This window comes from Dendrobates tinctorius, unplaced genomic scaffold (assembly GCF_039654945.1).
Source record: "Dendrobates tinctorius isolate UK_male_01 unplaced genomic scaffold, ASM3965494v1 ptg000266l, whole genome shotgun sequence".
NCBI lineage: Eukaryota > Metazoa > Chordata > Amphibia > Anura > Dendrobatidae > Dendrobates > Dendrobates tinctorius.
This window is the reverse complement of record NW_027361933.1, coordinates 287,260-308,766: the sequence shown is the minus strand read 5'-3', so window position 1 is coordinate 308,766 and position 21,507 is coordinate 287,260. Positions and strand designations below refer to the sequence as shown.

Genomic DNA, 21,507 nt, shown 5'->3' with positions numbered 1-21,507 from the left:
TGTCGTTAACAGCGAGATTGGACAATAAGAGGCTGGATCTATTGGTTCCTTACCCTGCTTCGGCAGTACAACAATTATTGCCTCTCGCATAGACCGTGGCAGCTCCCCCTCCACCAAACCGGCACTGTACATCTCCAGCAAAGCAGGAAGAAGTGTCTCTCTATATTTTTTATACACCTCCTCCGGGATCCCATCCACCCCTGGGGCTTTATCATTGGGCATAGAGGCCAGTGCAGCATCAAGTTCCTCCAAATTAAATGGCTCCTCAAGAAGCCCCTGGTCATTCGCCGAGAGTCTGAGGAGCTGTATTTTCGCCAAATAACCATCCATCTCCTCCTCCGTTGGTCACACTTGTGATTTGTAAAGATCCAAATAAAACTCCGTCATCACCTCCAAAACTGCTCTGCTACTAGAATGTTCACGCCCATCCCTTCCCCTCAGAGCAGCTATATATGTGGAATCCCTCTGTGCTGCCACTATCCTAGAAAGGAGATGGCCCGCCCTGTCCCCCTCCTCAAAATATTTAATGTTCTGAAACATTCTCTTGCGTTCTGCCGTTATAATTGCCATCTGACACACTCTAGTCTGCGCTTCTTTCAACCTTCCCTGTGCCTCCAGGGACTGATCATTGATTAGTGCCTCCTCTGCTTCCTCCAATTCTCTAATCAACATCTGATCCTTCCTGCTAGTTTCTGCTTTTACCCGTGATATGTCCTTAATGCAGAGCCCTCTAAAATAAGCCTGCATAGCTTCCCAAACCATCAAAACAGACGCTGTCCCAGCATTAATTCTAAAGTACTCTTTAATATCGCCCCCTATATGTCCGTCCAAGTCAATAAGTTGTAACCAGAATGTGTTCAGCCCACATGCACCCTCTAGCAGGTACAGATCCTACTCCCTCAAGTGTCATACTCATGGGGGAATGATCCGATATCGTTCTAGCCATGTATGTTACTTCCCCAACAAGGCCCTGCATCTGAGTATTGCCCAATGCCAGGTCAATACTCGACAAGGATGCAAAGAAGGACGAGAAACAGGAATACTTATACACCCCAGGATGTGAAATCCTCCATAAATCACTTTGTGATACTCAAAAGGTACCCCAGTACAAATGAGAAAACTGACCCCCCTAGAATATGTTGAATGTTTGGCATGATATCCCACCTGCACCCATCTCTTAGCAAGAAAATAAGTTCTCTTTTTAACCATATGAGTTTACTGCAAGCAGATCACTGACAGTTTGGCATCACACAAAAAATTAAACACAGCTTGTCATTTCACACAAGACGCCAACCCCCTGACATTCCAACTCACCAATCTCATTCTTCCCGACATTTTCTCTCCTCAGTACATATTGCCCTGCATTCTTTCATCCAAGTACAGCTGAAGCCATAATGACAGTGATCAGAGTGACGTACATTATATAAATGTTTTCCCCCCTCCCCCAAACAGAAAAACTTCCCCCAACAAATCCTAATCCCATCTTTCCATCTCCTCCTAACATGAAGGAGAGCGCGCACTTTATCCAAAGCAGTCTGCTAACCCCGTCCAACAGTCCCGCCACTTATCCCAATCTATTGGGACTTCCACATGACTTGTAGATTGCAGCCAAGTAAGTCACCACAGTTTCCAATTCTTCCAAAAAGGACTCAAGACAATCAGAGATCCATAAACACGATCCCAAAAAACCTGAAAATAAAAGTATCAATACCAAAGAGCCATCGGATGACTCAAAAAAATACAGCAGTAGGAAAGAAGAGCGACCCCGTCAACCCGCTGAGTCCTTTGATTTTGCCTGGCGCAGGTGTTGCTCGTTGCTGTCCAGCCATCTGAGTGCCTCCTTATGCTCTGTAAAAAATTATACTGCCCCCTCTGCGACCACTCTCAATTCGGCCGGGTACAACATCGAGTAGGTGACACCTAGCTCCCTTAGCCTCCTCTTGATATTCACAAAATTGGCCCTTTGTTTCTGAACTTCTATGGAAAAGTCAGGAAATATAGAGATCCTGGAGCCGTTTATCTTGAGATCCGGATGCTCTCTGGCATGTCTAAGAATTGCGTCTCTGTCACGTTAGTGCAGGACCTTAACCAGCACTTGTCTGGGAGGGCCTCCAGGGGGTAGGGGATGTGTGGGAACACGATGGGCCCTTTCAATTGCAAACATGCGGGACAACTTGTCAGAGCCAGTGATGTTTAGTAGCCATTTTTCAAAAAACTCTGTCGGCGCCACTCCTTCCGTCTTTTCTGGCACTTCAATCAGCCGCATATTATTGTGCCTAGACCTGTTCTCAAGGTCGTCCGTTTTCACCTGTATTGCAGAAATCGCAGCACTCATGCGTTTAGTGGCCTTATAGGCTTTTGCTATATAGTCCTCAGCATTGCTAATGCACTTTTCAGCCTCTCCCATTCTTTCCTTAGTTACATGCATTGAATGCTGCAGTTTACACATGTTTGCCTGCAGGACCCCTAGTTGTGCAGCCACATTGGTGATAGTAGTATGACTGTGAAGGACTACCTTAAACACATCTTTCAAAGTGGGCTCCTCAGGAATCTGAAGCCATTCTGACTTATTTTTACATGATTAAAATCACTGGATATTCAAAGGGAAACCATACGATGTAGAGAATCCAGTGCCTGTTCCTCTCACAGCAGGAACGGCAATTGAAACTGATGGTTCTGATCCCGATGAGGAAGAAGATGTTGATAGGCATGATGTTTTTCCTGATCCAGTACAACTGGAGGGTCAGCCACACTTGCTGAGCCAATCAGATTTAGATGATCTGGTAAGAGATCTGTCATTATCTAAAGAAAAGTAAAAATTGCTAGCTTCTAGACTTCGGGAATGCTACAACAACACACCAAGTTAGTTATATACTATGCATGGCAAGCAATGTCTGTTTCTATACTGATGTAAATGGTCTTATGATGGAGTCAGATGGTACACATGTTCCCGATGAATGGAGGTTATTCATTGACTCTAGAAAAACGAGTTTGAAAGCTGCCTTGTTGCACAAAGGTACCGTATATACTTGTGTATAAGCTGACCCCTGTATAAGCAGACCCCCCTAATTTTGCCACAAAAAACTGGGAAAACTTATTGACTCGTGTATAAGCCTAGGGTTAAATGGTGGTCCAAGAAGATGCTCCATAGATAAAACCCCCCCATATGCTGCAGCACAAGGGTTAATGCTGGCCCAAGAAGATGCTCCATAAATACCCCCCATATGCTGCTGCACAAGGGTTAATGCTGCTCCACAAGGGTTAATGCTGCCCCATAAATACACCCCATATGCTGCTACACAAGGGTTAATGCTGCCCCATAAATACCCCCCATATGCTGCTCCACAAGGGTTAATGCTGCCCCATAAGATGCTCCATAAATACCCCTTATTTGCTGCTGCTGCTGCAATAAAAAAAAATGACATACTCACCTCTCCGTCGCTGGGGGCCAGGTGCCGGTGTCCTGAGCCCCTGGCAGTGGCGATATTCACCTGTCCCCGTTCCAAGACGTGCACCACTGTGTCTCCCGGATGTCTGCATTGACAGCAGAGGGCGCGCACTGACTACGTGCCCTCTGCCGTCACACCAGGAGGTCCCGGAGACACAGCGGTGTCATACTCACCCCTCCTAGCCGCAAAGTCTTCTCTGCAGCGGCAGCCCTTGCTTCTCCCTCTGCCGTCTGCTTCCTGCATTCAGCTGGTCACGTGGTACCGCTCATTAAATATGCGCATATTCATGAGTTTAATGAGCGGTACCACGTGTCCACTGAATGCAGAAAGCAGACGGCAGAGGGAGACGCAGGGGCTGCAGAGAAGTGCCAGAAGAGGCGAGTATGGTCTCTGACCCCCCCCCGCTCCCCCTACCCCGCACACCCCCCGGTATATGACGCGCTTATAAGCCGAGAAGGGGACTTTCAGCCCAAAAAAATGGGCTGAAAATCTCAGCTTATACACGAGTATATACGGTAACTAAAAACCATCTGTTCCATTGTCCATACTCAAAATGAAAAATTAGGGTACATGCGGCATATGCGTTTCTGTGCCTTAGAAACAGTCGCAATTAGAGATGAGCGAATATTTCAATGTTCGGTTCACGATCGCAGAATTTGCAATATTCGCAGATTAATTCGTCCAATATTTGCTGAATATAACAGAGCGCCATTCATCTCAATTGGAGGCAAAAACAAACGCATGCACAACACCTTATAACGGCCCGAAATGCTGCTAAAACACATAACATGAGGGACAGACACCAGGAAAGTGACCTCAATTCACTCACAGTACAAATTGTAGCATGGGACTTCAGCAATCAGCCAGGCAAGAGGTATCGGGGTCTGGGACAGCAATTACAGCTTTCAATTGAACGTCACAGTAAAATGGGTGAGGGATCGGTGTAGGCCCCCTTTTCTGGGAGCCCTGATACCACGTGCAACACCTCTACCTGCTTTCATGCTGAGCCACACTCAGGTGGCACAAATATCAGTTTTGTAGACTACCATTGTCAGAAAAATTTAAGGATATTACTATGGGTAGTTGAGTCCAAGGAAGTGGAGGCCTGACAGTCTCAGAGGCCTACTGTTACAGGCAACACGCATGAAGGAGACCCAACCTGGAGTGTTCACATTTCCAAAAATTACTGGCAGACACCACAAAAGTGGAATCAATTTCACCACAGTAGAAATAGTATAATAGGGACAGACAGGTCTTCCACTACACCCAATCCAACAGATGGACACCCAACCAGGAGTGTTCCCATTTCCAAAACTACTGGCAGACACCACAAAAGAGGCATCAATTTCACCACAAATAGAAATAGTATAAAAGGGACTGACAGGTTGTCCACTACACTCAATCCAGCAGTTGGACAACCAACCAGGAGTGTTCACATTTAAACACATGAGAGCCTTAGGGTACCGTTACACATAGCGATGCACCAGCGATCCCGACAATATGGATCGCTGGTGCATCGCTAAGTGGTTGCTAGTGAGCTGCCACACAGGCAGATCTCTCACCAGCGACATCGCAGGGGTTGGGGGTCTCTACTTACCTGTCAGACGTGGCGATCCTGACATCCTCCCGCCCGCGTCCACTCGTCGCTCGTCGGCGCCACAGGAAGCCCAGCAGGAAGCGGACGATGAGAAATGATTCAGGACCTTCTCGCGTGACCAGCGATGACCAGCGATAACCAGCGGGGGAGCCGGTCGCAGATAAGTATCAGACATAGCGATATCGCTAGCAATATCGCTGCTACGTCACAAAATCGGTGACTTTACAGCGATATTGCTAGCGATATCGCTATGTGTAACGGGGGCTTTACACCACAGAAGTGGCATCAATTTCACCACAGTAGAAATAGTATAATAGAGACCGACAGGTCTTCCACTACACCCATTCCAACAGATGGACACCCAACCAGGAGTGTTCATATTTCCAAAAATTATTGACAGACACCACAAAAGTGGCATCAATTTCATCACAGCAATATAAAATGGACCGTCAGGTCTTCCACTACACCCAATCCAACAGATGGACACCAAGCCAGGAGTGTTCACATTCCCAAAAATTATTGGCAGACACCACAGAAGTGGCATCAATTGCATCACAGCAGTATAATAGGGACCGAAAGGTCTTCCTCTACACCCAATCCAGCAGATGGACACCCAACCTGTAGTTTTCACATTTTAAAAAATGAGGACCTGACACCACCGAAGTGGAATAACTGTCACGAGAATAGAAATATTATAATTGGGACCAACACATCTTCCACTACAACTAACCCAGCACTTCTTGTAGTTGAAGTACTCTGATCTGGTTCTGGCAATACGAATGTGCTCCACTGCTCCCAAACAGTTGGAGAAATTACACATTCGCCAGAAATTTTCAGCAATTTCAAGCCACATGTCTGCGGTGGGTAGGGGAATAAATTCATCCCGGAGAATGTTCCACAAAGCTGGCAGGTGTCCGCTACTATTCCAGACAGGGTGGAAATTCCTATCCGGTATTGAAAATGGAGCGATAATAAGCTCTCTCCGGTAGTCGGGAATCTGAAAAAAACAGAGAAAGATAAAAATTAAGAACTATAATATGACGGGGTTTAGCTAAACACTGAAAGGAAAAAAAACATAATACAAGGCAGAACAATAATAATTATGACAGGCATTTTTGGAAAAAATATTACGTACCTTAATGTGACCAGGAGACGTTCCTCAGCAGGAATCGCTCTACGGAGCTGGGTGTCCTGTCTCTGGATGGCTCCTTGGACACGACCAAGAAAATCTCGGAAGGTCTCTTGAGACATCCTGATATACTCTGCAAATTTCTCCGGGTTGGCATTGAGCTCGCTGTATAGGGTGTGGTAGGCTCCACGACTCTCCTGGACTTCAATAATGGATTGTCTCCAATAACTGCGACGCCGTCTTCTCCATCTTTCTGTTTCTTTGTTGCTCACAAGCAAAAGCAAAGGCAAGAAACATCTTTATATCCAAATCCAGGTTGAAATAAAAGCTCTCCATGCGAAGATCCATCGTGCATCAGGATACAGGAGCAAAATCTGAAGTTTTCAGCTGTCCAATCGTCTATATAAAGATATCCCATAACACACGCCCACTGTTGTCCCATTGGTGGGGTCTGTTTATCTAAATTTTTCTCCTGTTAAAATTTCAACCATGCACACAAAAAACACAAACGCATGCAAAACGCATGCAAAAGCATGCAAACGCTGTGTTTTTTTCACTGCATGTGTAAGCTAATGCGTTTAAAAACGCAGCGTTTTCACACGTTTGCATGCGGTTTTTCTTGCGTTTCAGGTTGCAGAAGATACACTGCGGATTCAACTGCAAATGTGAAACTGTGAGGGATGTGGGATTTAAGTCTATTAGTCAAAAGCTTGGCATACAATTTTAAATCTACATTTAATAAAGATATAGGCCTATAGCTACTACATGAGCTGGGGTCTTTTCCTGGTTTGGGAATGACTGCAATATGTGCCGTTGTGGAATGGGGAGGAAAGAAAGTAGACTCTGATATGGAATTAAACGATTGTAATATTAACGGAGACAATTGTTCAAACAATACTTTATAGAATTCAGCTGTGAAACCATCAGGCCCTGCACTTTTATTGCTAGGAAGATCTTGAACAGAAGCTTCTATAGTTCTTGATGTGAAAAAGGATTTTACAGAAATTTTACTGTTTCATCCACCAATTTTTTGGAGAGGGTTGATGTATTAATATAATTTCCTGTGTGTAGGGAGGATGTAGGTAAGTTATATAGCACTGAATAATATGAATGGAAAACAGCTGCAATTTCAGGTGTGGTATGAACCAATTTATCTCGAGTATTCCTAATACAGGGAACATTTGCTTGGGTCTTTTCAGCATTAAGGGCTTTAGCTGAAGTTCTTCCCGGTTTGTTACCAAACTCATAGAACCTACTCTGACCTAATTGAATTAAACATTTACATGAAGAATCAAGTAATTTTTTAGCTTCTATTCTTGCTTTGATAAAATCGCTGAGGGTTGCAGTGGAGAGAGCGCCTTTTTATGAATTAAATATAGATCAGTGAAGCTCTGTAAGGCTAGTTTGACTGCCTGTCTTCTTTTATTCGGGACCCATGTTTGATGAATACCCCTCTAAGTACACACTTGAGGGCTTCACATTTAATTGTGGGGGCTCTATCATCATTTCCGTGATCAACAACAAAGTTAGATATGGAGGCTACAACTTATTGTTGCATCTGGAGAATTGGTAGGGTGATGGTTGAGGGTAAGTGAGCAGGGTCGCCATTTGCGTAATTGTCTAGGGTCCAACCTCTGCGGCAAGCAAAGACATGCAATTAGGGTAAGAGGAGGGTGAATTAGCCTAGGCTCACCTTCTCCCCCCACCGACTGATACATATATAATACTTTTGTGCTTTCTATCTGTTTTTTGAGAATCTCTGTTGTTTTTGAGTGCCAAAAAAAGGGCAAATCCCGTTGTCTGGTTGATACCATTATAAGGACATACCTGCTTTGGTTCACCATTTAATATACCCTGTGCACCATATCTTCCTTTCCATTCACCATGGTACATCGGTTGATTATTAATTGTCTGGCTTTTGTCCTGTTAGTAGGGTAATCCAGTTTGCATCTAGGGAAAGCCGACGTTGAGCAGGGGCGCCATTTTGCATTCAAGAGGGTGCCAACCTCTGCTGCCAGGAAGCGTGTTTAATAGGGACTTTAGGGCTTTTTGTTATATGTCCACCAATTAGTTTGATATTGGACTGGCTGCTTGCAGCCTGTGTTAAAATTGTCTGTGGTCTAATTTGAACCCCTTAGCGACCGCCGATACGCCTTTTAACGGCGGTAATTAAGTGTACATAAACCACAGCGCCGCTAATTCACGGCGCTGTGGAGAAAGTGAATAGCGCCCCCCAGTGTCGGATTTTCTCCGGGGTCTCGGCAGCTGGGGGTAGCCAAGACCCCAGAGAACATGAATCGGTCGGTTTTTACCCCGGTTTTGCGATCGCCATTATTAACCCTATAACGACGACCGCAAAAAAAGCCGCGATTTTGCATTAAATTTCTCTTTCCTCTGATGTGATTGCACATCAGAGGAGAGAGAACTAGGGTCCCCGATCCCCCCTCGGTACCTCTCCGTGGTTCAGGGTCCCCTCCCGGTGGTCCCGCGTCCCACCGGCGTCCTCCAGTGGGCGCCGCCATCTTGGATCCGGAAGAAAATGGTGGGTGCATGCGCAGTGCGCCCGCCGGGAATCTGCAGGCTCCGGCTGGCTGATTCCATTCATTCATTTTGATCACTATGATAAACTATCATAGTGATCAAAATAAAAAAAATAGTACATAACCCCCCCGTTTATCACCCCCTTAGTTAGGACAACATAACGAAATAAAGAAAATATTTTTTTTTTTTCAGTTTTCCATTAGGGTTAGGGCTAGGGTTAGGGCTAGGGTTAGAATTAGGGTTAGGGCGAACTAGGATTAGGGCTAGAATTGTGATTAGGGTTGGGATTAGGGTTAGGGTTGGGATTAGGATTAGGGGTGTGTTGGGGTTAGAGTTTGAGCAAGAATTGAGGGGTTTCCACTATTTACCAGCTTTGGGGGTCTAAAAATTGGGGTCTAAAAAAATCACTTTTGTGGAAATAAAAAAGACTTTTTATTTTCACGGCTTTGCGTTTATAAACTTCTGTGAAGCGCTTGGGGGTTCAAAGTGCTCACCACACATCTACATAAGTTCCTTAATGGGTCTAGTTTCCAAAATGGGGTCACTTGTTGGGGGTTTCCACTGTTTAGGCCCATCAGGGGCTCTGCAAACGCAACATGATGCCCGCAGACCATTCAATCAAAGTCTGCATTCCAAAATGGCACTCCTTCCCTTCCAAGCTCTCCCATGCGCCCAAACAGTGGTTCCTCCCCACATATGGGGTATCGGCGTACTCAAGACAAATTGCACAACAACTGTGGGGGTATGATTTCTCCTGTTACCCTTGTCAAAATAAAAATTTGGGGGCGAAAAGATCATTTTTGTGGAAAGAAAATATTTTTTATTTTCACGGCTTTACGTTATAAACTTCTGTGAAGTACTTGAAGGTTCAAAGTGCTCACCACACATCTAGATAAGTTCCTTAAGGGGTCTAGTTTCCAAAATGGGGTCACTTGTTGGAGGTTTCCACTGTTTAGGCACATTAAGGGCTCTCCGAACGCAACATGGCATCCGATCTCAATTCCAGACAATTCTGCGTTGAAAAAGTCAAACGGCGCTCCATCCCTTGCGAGCTCTGCCGTGTGCTGAAAAAGTGGTTTACCCCCACATATGGGGTATTGGCGTATTCAGGAGAAATTGTACAACAAAGGTTGTGGTTGATTTTCTCTTTTAACACTTGTGAAAATAAAAAAAATTGGTTCTGAAATAAATTTTTTGCAAAAAAAGTTAAATGTTAATTTTTTCCTTCCACATTGATTTAGTTCCTGTGAAGCACATAAAGGGTTAATATATGTCTTGAATGTGGTTTTGAGCACCTTGAGGGGTCTAGTTTTTAGAATGGTTCCACTTTTGGGTATTTTCTGTCATGTACATCCCTCAAAATGACTTTAAATATGATGTGGTCCCTAAAAAAAATGGTTTTGTAAATTTTGTTGTAAAAATGAGAAATCGCTGGTCAACTTTTAACCCTTATAACTTCCTAACAAAAAAAAATTTTGTTTCCAATATTGTGCTGATGTAAAGTAAACATGTGGGAAATGTTATTTATTAAGAAATTTGTGTGATACATCTCTCTGATTTAAGGGCATAAAAATTTAAAGTTTTAAAATTGCAAAATTTTCTCCATATTTCCGTTTTTTTCATAAATAAACACAAAACTTATCGAAGAAATTTTACCACTAACATGAAGTACAATATGTCACGAAAAAACAGTCTGAGAATCAGCGGGATCCATTAAAGCGTTCCAGAGTTATAACCTCATAAAGGGACAGTGGTCAGAATTGTAAAAATTGGCCTGGTCATTAAGCTGCAAAATGGCTCTGTCGCTAAAGGGGTTAAAAAAAACAATAAATATTGTGTTTTAGATATACTGTTTATGTCAGACCATTTTTATAGCGAACTGCAGCCAGTGAAAATTTTAATTAAAAGGGAACAGCTCCTTTAATAGGTAACATATATAAAACTATATCTAGTGCAGAATTAAAGTCTCCACTGCAAGCCATTCAGGTATTTGGTTAAAAAAAAAAAAAAAAACATGTTCAGTTTACCTGATTAATCTGCTTTTCCTTTGAACACTCCTGGAAATAAAGAGGACTGGGACAACGCTTTGGTCTATTTTGCTTACTGGAACCATCTATAGGAAACATACACATTACCTTAGTACATATACTGCCCCAATTTTCAGCTGATATTTGAAAGGAGGCCTAGCTGCATCAATTTCAACATTGAAATCAATGGACTCTCTCTTTATAATGCTGGACAGGACAATCACTCTCCACCTTGGCCAAGACTTAGGGTGTGTGCACACGCTGCGGATTCTGCTGCGGTTCCGCAGCGGATTTGGCCGCTGCGGGTCCGCAGCAGTTTTTGCTGCGGTGTACAGTACCATTATTCCCTATGGGAATACAAAACCGCAGTGCAGACGGTGCAGATTTTTCCGCGCGGTTTTTCTGCGGTTTTGAAACCGCAGAAAGAATTGACAAGTCAATTCTTTCTGCGGATTCTGCTGCGGTTTGCCATCTCCATTGAGGAGATGAAAAACCGCAGGACAAAACCACAGGCTAATCCGCAGGTAAAACCGCAGGTCTTTTGACCTGCAGATTTACCTGCGGATTTTACAAAATCCGCGCAGCCAAATCCGCACTGCAATCCGCAGCATGTGCACATACCCTTAGGGTACTGAGACAGGCAGAATCCACCTCTATTAATTGAATTATTTTCTAATAAGGTAAGCTGAAAGCCAAAGAATAAAAGTCTCTTCTTACCTGGTGATAGGAGGGGCTGGTGATCCTTCATCATGATGTCTTTGTATACATCTTTGTGTCCTTCTATGTACTCCCACTCCTCCATGGAGCAATAAATGGCAACATCCTGACTTCTTATAGACACCTGTCACACACAATCCTACAGTCATCCTTGACATCTCTCCCTTATTATTAGTGGGTAATGTCTCCGCACTTCTCACCTCGGCTGTCAGCAGCTCTTTGATCTTGTCGGTGAGTTCCAGGATCTTCTGTGTGTTGTTACTGTCGTATATCAGAGAATTAGGTGGATGTTTCATTATTGGACTCTGATATTTTACCCTTTCTTCTAACCCCTGGACATTATTGCTCGGGGCCACACACTCACTGGAGGATTTCACTACTGTGTACTCCTGTGTGTGAAAGAGAGACCCTTATAAATGTCAGTACATGTCTTCCCACAATGTCTCACCTTCCAAGTCATGTAGCATTAGAAGGGGCAATTGTGGAGTGCACTTACATAGTGCTGGGCAGCTCACCTGATCTAATAGTAAGGGTGTCTGTTGTGAATGGGTCACCGAGGAGGATAGCAGGACCAGGCTAAGCCACCAGAAAACCAGAGAGGTTGGTAACTAAGCGGATTGCAGACCCCTGATCCTATCCACACAACTAGCAGTAGCCGTGGAGCGTACCTACGATGCCCTAGACGCCGCGGCACAGCCAGAGAGCTAACTCAGCCTAAAGCAAGAAAGGGGAAATCTAAACTGCCCCGGAGCAGACCCCAAAGGAATAGATAGCCCCCAAACATATACTGTCGGTGAGACAAGATGAAAACACAAACGCAGGCAGAAAAATAGACTGAGCAAATGATGGGGCCCAAACTGACTAGACAGGACAGGAAAGGAAAGACACTGTCTGCAATCACACAAAAAACCCTGAAAAATCCAACACGTCTGATGCACAAAAAAACACTGAAGTCACACGACTTCGCCCCCACTATATCAGCACTCTGGTATATACTGGAAGCAAAGCAAAAAGATAGACCAATATAACAAGGGACAGATCAAACAAGCAGTAACATATGGGCGGTGATCCAGCACAGCCCCAGCAGGAGCAAGCTGACCCACACAAAGCAGAGATAAACAAAACAAGATCAAATGCAAAAAGATTAGCAAATGAACCACTTAGCTTAACCATGCAGGAACAGAGCAGGAGACATCAAACCTCAGAAGGCACAGGAAGAAAATCACCAGCAAGGGTTGAAGGAAGTCAGCTGTCTTAAATACACCAGTCAGAAATCCCAGATCTCCAATCGTCATCATCATTATCAGGTGGCAAGCCTCTGTCAATCTGACCAGCTCCACTACCTCCAGTAACCACCAGAGGGAGCCCAGAAAGAACTCGCAACACCTCTGCTGTAATCCAGATACTACAAGTACAGTTGTGCTCAAAAGTTTACATACCCGACAGAATTTTTGCTTTCTTTGCCTTTTTTCAGAGAATATAACACCAAAACTTTTTTCTCCACTCATGGTTATTGGTTGGGTGAAGCCATTTATTGTCAAACTACTGTATTTTCTCTTTTTAACTCATAATGACAACCCAAAACATCCAAATGACCCTGATCAAAAGTTCACATACCCTAGTGATTTTGGCCTGATAACTTGCACAGAAGTTGACACAAATGGGTTTGAATGGCTACTAAAGGTAACATCCTCACCTGTGTTTGCTTGTAATCAGTGTGTGTGCATAAAAGCTGAGTGAGTTTCTGGGATCCAGACTCTTGCAGCTTTCATCCAGCCACTGACTGTCAAGATCCCAGTGCAGGTTTTTGAGCTGCACGTCAGGGGTTAATGTCTGGAGCTCAGTGCAGGTTTTGACCTGAACACCTGGGGTTAATGATTGTGGCCTCTTTTTAGTCCTGGGAGAGCTTCTTAAACCCCTGGGAAGCTGCAATCCCTGCCAGTTATACTTTTGCCTTTGCCCGAGTGTGCTGACCTCTGTGTGCCTCTGCCTGTTCATTGTTATAGCTTGTTTATATGGTTGTGACCCGGTTCTGTTTCCCGTTGAGTTTGCCTGTTGATTCTGTACTGCGCTACCATCTCTGTGTATGACTCATTGCCTGTGATCTGACTACTCTCTCCTCGCCCCTCTTGTACATTGCAGCTATCTCTGTGTATGACTCATTGGCTACGTCATGACTATCCTCCCTGTTGTGAGTTCATTCTCTGGTCCACCAGTTGTGAGTTCTCCTTCCAGACTCCCTCTGGTGGTAACAGGAGGTAGTGAGGCTGATTTAATCAGTAGAGATCTGCCACCTGATAATGAGGATGACGATTGGACCTCAGGAATCTCAGACTGGATTTAAGACAGCCGATGCCCTATTCTGGTGCTGGTGATTCCTTCTGGCTTCAGGTCTTGGTTTTCAGCTCTGTTCCAGTCATCTAAAGCTAAGTTTTTCTGCTAATGTTCACACTTGATTTTGTTGGTCTATTCAGTTTTTTTGTGTGGTCAGCCAGCCCCGGCTGGGGCTGCGCTGAATTTCCACTCTTATTTATCTGTATTTGCCAATTTGCTTTTTGTCCCTTACTAGTTTCGCCTCTTTTTGCTCTGTCTCAGAATATTTCAGAGTGCTGATATAGTGGGAGAAGTCTAGTGACTTCAGGGTTAATTTTGCTACCAGAAGTGTTGGACATTATTTTTGTAGGACTTTTTGCAGGTTGCAGACAGTGTCTTTCCTTTCCTTTCTAGTTAGTTTGGGCCCCATCGTTTGCTCAGCCTATTTTCCTGCCTGTGTTTGTGCTTTCATCTTGTTTAACCGTCAATACATGTGTGGGGGCTGTCTTTCCTTTGGGGTCTGCTCTGGGGCAGTTAGTTTTCCCCTTTTCATGCTTCAAGCTTATTTAGTCCTCCGGCTGTGACGAAGCGTCTAGGAACATAGTAGGTATGCTCCACGACTGCTGCTAGTTGTGTGGTAGGATCAGGGATCTGCAATCTGCATAGTTACCAACCTCTCTGGTTTTCTGTGACTTAGCTTGTTTTGCTTTTTTCTCCTCGGTGACCCATTCATAACAGAATCACCAGCCATACTGCAGATTCTAGGGTATTCAAAAGCAGGAAAAAGTTGCTAAAAAAAAACAAAACAAAAAAAAAAGTGTCAGAATTTATTTTTTTTTTATATTTTTCCTCTTTTTCTCTGGGGCCGTAGGAGGATTTTTTTTTTCTTTTTCCTAATGGAGATTAAGCAATTGTCTGATCGTGTGGAGCAGCTTGCTGCTGAAGTGCAGGGAATTTCCACCTACCTTATTCAGTCACATGCTGCTGAACCTAAGATTCCTACTCCTGATGTGTTTTCTGGGGATCGGTGTAAATTTCTGAATTTTAAGAATAATTGTATATTATTTCTGGCCTTGAAGCCTAACTCATCGGGGAGCTTTGTGCAGCAAGTTAAAATTGTCATCTCCTTGCTGCGCGGCGATCCCCAGGATTGGGCTTTTTCTATGACACCTGAAAATCCTATTTTGACTAATGTGTATGCAATTTTTCAAGCCTTGGGGTTGTTGTATGATGAACCTAATGCTGCTGATCAACCTGAGAGAACCCTGTTGGCATTAAACCAGGGTCAGGATTCTGCAGAGTTATACTGTCAAAAATTCCAAAAGTGGGCGGTCCTTATTACATGGAATGATAGTGCATTGGCAGCTCTCTTTCGGAAGGGTTTATCAGGGTCTGTAAAAGATGTTATGGTGGGATTTCCTGTTCCCTCTGGTCTGGATGATTCTATATCATTAGCCAATCAAGTTGATCGGCGTTTACGTGAACGTAAAACTACATGGGAGGCGCTGCCACCTTTTGAACAAACGTCTGAACCTATGCAATGTGATGGGGTTTTGTCTAGGGCGCAACGTCAGGAGTTTAGAAGGCGTAATAAGCTGTGTTTTTTCTGTGGAGACGTCTCTCATACTATTTCTGTCTGTCCTAAACGAGAGAAACATTTTGCACACACATTTGCTGTGAGCAGTGTACAACCTAAGTTTCTTTTGGCAATTACTCTGATCTGCTCCTTATCCACGTTTTCCACGAAGGCTTTTGTGGATTCAGGAGCAGCGTTGAATCTGATGGATTTGGACTATGCTAAACGTTGTAGTTTTTCCATGACGCCTCTGTGGACGCCTATTCCTATGAGGGGTATTGATGCTACTCCTTTGGCGGAGAATAAACCTCAGTTTTGGACCCAGGTGACAATGCGAGTTGCACCAGACCACCAAGAAAATTATAAATTTTTGGTGCTGCATAATTTGCATGATACTATTGTTCTGGGTTTTCCTTGGTTGCAAACTCATAATCCAGTTTTGGATTGGAAATCTGGGTCTGTGGTGAGTTGGGGTTGTCAGTGTGTTCTTAGGGACGCTCCGGTTTTCTCCACCTCTCCTCAGTCTCATGATATTCCTGATTATCTGGAAGATTTTTCTGACGGATTTAGTGAGAGCAAGTCTGCGTCTTTGCCTCCTCATAGGAGTTATGACTGTGCAATTGAGTTGATGCCCGGGTGTAAATTTCCCAAGGGTCGGCTTTTCAACTTATCAGTACCTGAACATGATGCTATGCGATCCTATATTAAGGAGTCGTTGGAGAAGGGTCATATTAGACCATCCTTGTCACCTTTAGGTGCTGGGTTTTTTTTGTGGCCAAGAAAGATGGTTCATTAAGACCGAGTATTGATTATCGTTCCCTTAACAAGATGACGGTAACATATCAGTACCCGTTACCTCTGATGTCTGATTTATTCTCCAGAGTTAAGAGTGCTTGCTGGTTTACTAAGCTTGACCTCAGGGGGGCATATAATCTTATTCGCATCAAGCACGGGGATGAATGGAAGACGGCGTTTAATACTCCGGAGGGACATTTTGAGTACCTGGTGATGCCTTTTGGGCTCACTAATGCCCCTTCTGTCTTCCAGTCCTTTATGAATGATATTTTCCATGACTTTGTGGATAAGTTTTTGATCATCTATCTGGATGATATTTTGATCTTTTCTAGTGATTGGGATTCTCATGAGGAACTCATCCGGACTGTGTTCCGGATTTTGAGGGAGAATTCCCTGTTTGTTAAGTGATCGAAATGCCTCTTTGGTGTACAGAGAATTTCATTTTTGGGATTTATCTTATCTCCATCGGCTATTGAAATGGACCCGGCCAAGGTACAGGCCATTTATGATTGGGTTCAGCCTACTTCTTTGAAGGCCCTCCAGAAGTTTTTGGGATTTGCTAATTTCTATGGTAAATTTATAGGTAATTTTTCTGGTATTGTCAAACCACTGACTGATCTGACCAAGAAGGGCGCTGATGTGCTGAATTGGTCTCCTGAGGCTGTCTCAGCATTTCAGGAGCTTAAGCAGAGATTTACTTCAGCTCCAGTTTTACAGCAACCTGATATCTCACTTCCATTTCAGGTGGAGGTAGATGCTTATGAGATTGGTGCAGGAGCTGTTTTGTCCCAAAAAGACCCTGTGACTTCTAAGATGAATCCCTGTGCCTTCTTTTCTCGAAAGTTCTCCCCATCTGAACGCAACTATAACGTGGGGAATCGGGAATTGTTGCCCATGAAATGGGCATTTGAAGAGTGGAGACATTGGTTGGAGGGAGCTAGACATCAAGTTGTGGGCCTCACCGATCACAAGAATTTGATTTATCTGGAGTCGGCCAAACCCTTGAATCCTAGACAGGCTAGATGGGCCTTGTTTTTCACTCGTTTTAATTTTGTGGTCTCTTTTCTTCCGAGCACTAAGAATGTTAAGGCAGACGCCCTTTCTAGGAGTTTCTTTGCCGATTCTCTTAATGTGACCGAGCCTACTACCATCATAGGTGAGGGGGTAGTTCTTTCTGCCATTTTGCCCGATTTGAGACGCGCCCTGGAGGAATTTCAGGAGGATAAACCTGAGCATTGCCCTATGGGAAAATTGTATGTTCCTGACCAGTGGAGAAAGAGAGTGATGTCTGAAATTCATTGCTCCACATTGGCTGGTCATCCAGGTATTTTTGGTACGAGATTTTGTGAGTCGGTCTTTTTGGTGGCCTGCCTTATCTCGTGACGTCAGGAATTTTGTACAGTCCCGTGGGACTTGTTCTCGGTCTAAACCCTGTTCTCGTTCTAGTGGGATGCTGATGCCCTTGCCGGTGCCCAAGAGGCCATGGACCCATATCTCAATGAATTTTATTTCTGATCTTCCTGTCTCTCAGAGAATGACTTATCTGGGTGATTTGTGATAGATTTTCAAAGATGGTCCATCTTGTACCACTCCCAAAGTTGCCATCTTCCGCTGAGTTGGTGCCCTTGTTTTTACAACAGGTGGTTCGGTTACATGGGATTCCTGAGAACATTGTGTCCGACAGAGGAGTCCAGTTTGTTTCCAGATTCTGGAAAGCCTTTTGTTCCAATCTGGGATTTCAGTTATACTTCTCCTCTGCATTTTATCCCCAGACCAATGGACAAACTGAGAGAACAAACCAGACCTTGGAGTCTTATTTGAGATGTTTTATATCTGCTGATCAGGATGATTGGGTCTCATTTTTGCCCTTGGCCGAATTCGCACTGAACAATAGAGCTAGTTCTGCCACTTTGATGTCACCCTTTTTCTGTAATTTTGGGTTTCATCCTCGATTCTCTTCAGGGCAAGTGGAATCTTCGTCCTGCCCAGGTGTGGACACTGTGGTTAATAGAATGCAGCAGATATGGGACCAAGTGGTGGATAAGTTGTCACTCTCTCAGGAAAAGGCCCAGCGATTTTCCAACCGGCATAGGACCATTGGTCCCCGGTTTAAAGTGGGTGATATGGTTTGGTTGTCGTCTAAGAATATTCCTATGAAGGTTGCATCTCCTAAATTTAAGCCAAGATTTATTGGACCTTATAAGATTTTGGAGAGTCTTAATCCTGTTTCGTTTCGATTAGCTCTTCCAGTTACGTTCAAAATCCATAACGTATTTCACAAATCTCTGTTGAAGAGGTTTGTTGAGCCAGTGGTTCCTATGGCAGCACCTCCTGACCCTGTGTTGGTTGAAGGCAATGTGGAATATGAGGTAGAGAAAATATTGGATTCTCGTTTGGTTAGACGGAGACTCCAGTATTTGGTCAAATGGAAGGGTTATGGTCAGGAGGATAATTCTTGGGTCTCTGCCTCTGATATTCAAGCCAATAGATTGGTTCGTGCTTTTCTCCGGGCCCATCCTGATCGGCCTGGTGGCGTGGATAAGGGTTCGGTGACCCCTCCTCAAGGGGGGGTTGTTGTGAGTTCATTCTCCCCTTCACCTTTGATGTCTGATGAACTCCCTCTGCTGGTGAAGAGAGGTAGTGAAATTGATTGGGATGGGAAGAACCTGTTATCTGAACTGGCGGAGTGTGACTGGACATCTGGAGTTTGAGTGGATATAAGGCAGCCGACGCCCTGCAGAGCTGCTGGTGATCCTTTCTGCTCTGAGCTCTTGCATCCAGCTTAGTTCCTGTCTACTAAAAGCTAAGTTTTTGCCCTGCTATTATTCCAAGAGATTTTGTCTGGTTTCCTTAGTGTTTGTATTCAGCCAGTCCTGGTTGGGACTGGTTGAATTCCATTTTTGTCTCTGATCAGTTGATCTCTTTGCTCTGTTTTCAGAATATACCTGAGTGCTGATGTAGTGATTTTGAAGTCTAGTGACTTCAGGACCTTTTCTGTCAGACGTGTTGGACATTATTTTTGGCAGGGTTTTTGCGTGATTGCAGCCAGCATCTTTTCTGTCCTGTCCTATCTAGTTAGTTGGGCCCCATCGTTTGCTCAGCCTGTCTTTCTGTCTGTGTTTGTGTTTTCATCTGTTTTTCACCGACAATACATGTTGGGGGCTGTCTATTGCTTTGGGGTCTGCTCTGGGGCAGTTTAGATTTCCCCTTTCCTTCTTTAGGCTTATGTAGTTCTCCGGCTGTGAAGAGGGGTCTAGGGCACCGTAGGAACCCCCCACGGCTACTGTTAGCTGTGGTGTATAGGATCAGGGGTCTGCAATCCGATAGCTACCAACCTCTCCGGTTTTCTGGACTTAGCTTGTATTTTTGTTTTCTCCTCCTCCGGTGACTCATTCATAACAGAATCACCAGCCATACCGCAGATTCTAGGGTGCTCAATAGCAGGAAAGAACTGGAAAAAAGAAAAAAAAAAAAAAGTGTCAGGTTTTTTTTTGTGTATATTTTTTCCTCTATTTCTCTGAGGCCGTAGGGGGAATTTTTTCTCAATGGAGATTAACCAATTGTCTGATCGTGTGGAGCAGCTTACTGCTGAAGTGCGGGGAATTTCCGCCTATCTTGCTCATTCACATGCTGCTGAACCAAAGATCCCTACTCCTGATGTGTTTTGGGGATCGGTCTAAATTTCTGAATTTTAAGAATAATTGTAAATTATTTTTTGCCTTGAAGCCTAACTCATCGGGGAGCTCCGCGCAGCAGGTTAAAATTGTCATCACTTTGCTGCGTGGCGATCCCGAGGATTGGGTGTTTTCTTTGAAACCTGATGATCCTATTCTGACTGATGTGAACGCATTTTTTCAGGCCTTGGGGTTGTTGTATGATGAACCTAATTCTATTGATCAGGCTGAAAAGGCCCTGTTGGCATTGAGCCAGGGTCGGGATTCTGCAGAGTTGTACTGTCAAAAATTCCGAAAGTGGGCGGTCCTTACTACCTGGAATGATGGTGCCTTGGCAGCTCTCTTTTGGAAGGGCTTGTCAGAAACCGTAAAAGATACTTTGGTGGGATTTCCTGTTCCCTCTGGTCTTGACGATTCTATGTCATTAGCCATTCAGGTTGATCGGCATTTGCGTGAACGCAAAACTGCACGAGAGGTGTTGCCACCTGTTGAACAAATGTCTGAACCTATGCAATGTGATAGAGTGTTGTCTAGGGCGCAACGTCAGGAGTTCAGAAGGCGTAATAAGCTGTGTTTTTTCTGTGGAGATGCCTCTCATATTATTTCTGTCTGCCCTAAACGAGAGAAACGTTTTGAACACACATCTGCTGTGGGTGGTGTTCAACCTAAGTTTCTTCTGGCAATTACTCTGATCTGCTCCCTGTCCACATTTTCCGATAAAGCTTTTGTGGATTCGGAAGCAGCTCTGAACCTGATGGACTTGGATTTTGCTAAACGTTTTGGGTTTCCTATGACACCTCTGCGGATGCCTATCCCTTTGAGGGGTATTGATGCTACTCCTTTGGCGAAGAATAAATCTCAGTTTTGGACCCAGGTGGTAATGCGGGTCGCCCCAGACCATCAAAAAAATTGCAGATTTTTGGTGTTGCATAATTTGCATGATATCATCGTTCTGGGGTTTCCCTGGATGCAAATCCATAATCCAGTTTTGGATTGGAAATCTGTGTCTGTGGTGAGTTGGGGTTGTCGGTGTGCCCTTAGTGACGCTCCTATTTTCTCCACCTCTCCCCAGTCGCATGATGTTCCTGACTATTTGGCTGATTTTTATGATGTATTTAGTGAGACTGAGTCTGCGTCTTTGCCTCCTCATAGGAGTTATGACTGTGCAATTGAGCTGAGCCCTGGGTGTAAATTTCCCAAGGGTCGACTTTTCAATTTATCTGTACCCGAGCACGAGGTTATGCGATCCTGTATTAAGGAGTCGTTAGAGAAGGGTCATATTAGACCATCCTCTTCACCCTTAGGTGCTGGGGTTTTTTTTGTGGCCAAGAAAGATGGTTCATTAAGGCCTTGTATTGACTATCGTTCCCTCAACAAAATTACTGTTAAATATCAGTATCCGTTACCCCTGATTTCTGATCTATTCTCCAGAGTTAAAGGTGCTTGCTGGTTTACCAAGCTTGACCTTAGGGGGGCGTATAATCTTATTCGCATTAAGCAGGGGGATGAATGGAAGACGGCGTTTAATACTCCGGAGGGACATTTTGAGTACCTGATGATGCCTTTTGGGCTCACTAATGCGCCTTCTGTCTTCCAGTGCTTCATGAATAATATTTTCCGAGACTTTGTGGATAAATTTTTGATCATCTATCTGGATGATATTTTGATCTTTTCCAAGGATTGGGACTC

The 21,507-nt window shown here is 44.2% G+C and overlaps 1 protein-coding gene across 3 annotated transcripts in view; it reads right to left on the bottom strand.

The window, feature by feature from the left end:
* LOC141069561 (gastrula zinc finger protein XlCGF66.1-like) overlaps positions 1–21,507 on the bottom strand; it is a 109,604-nt gene that overhangs the window by 40,217 nt on the left and 47,880 nt on the right. For all 3 annotated transcript variants that reach the window (XM_073559222.1, XM_073559225.1, XM_073559223.1), the window contains 3 exons: positions 11,661–11,849; positions 11,461–11,584; positions 10,744–10,829 (listed from right to left, as the gene is read on the bottom strand). In XM_073559222.1, the coding sequence (XP_073415323.1) occupies positions 10,744–10,829; positions 11,461–11,584; positions 11,661–11,849 (399 nt within the window). The remainder of the gene's footprint in view (positions 1–10,743; positions 10,830–11,460; positions 11,585–11,660; positions 11,850–21,507) is intronic.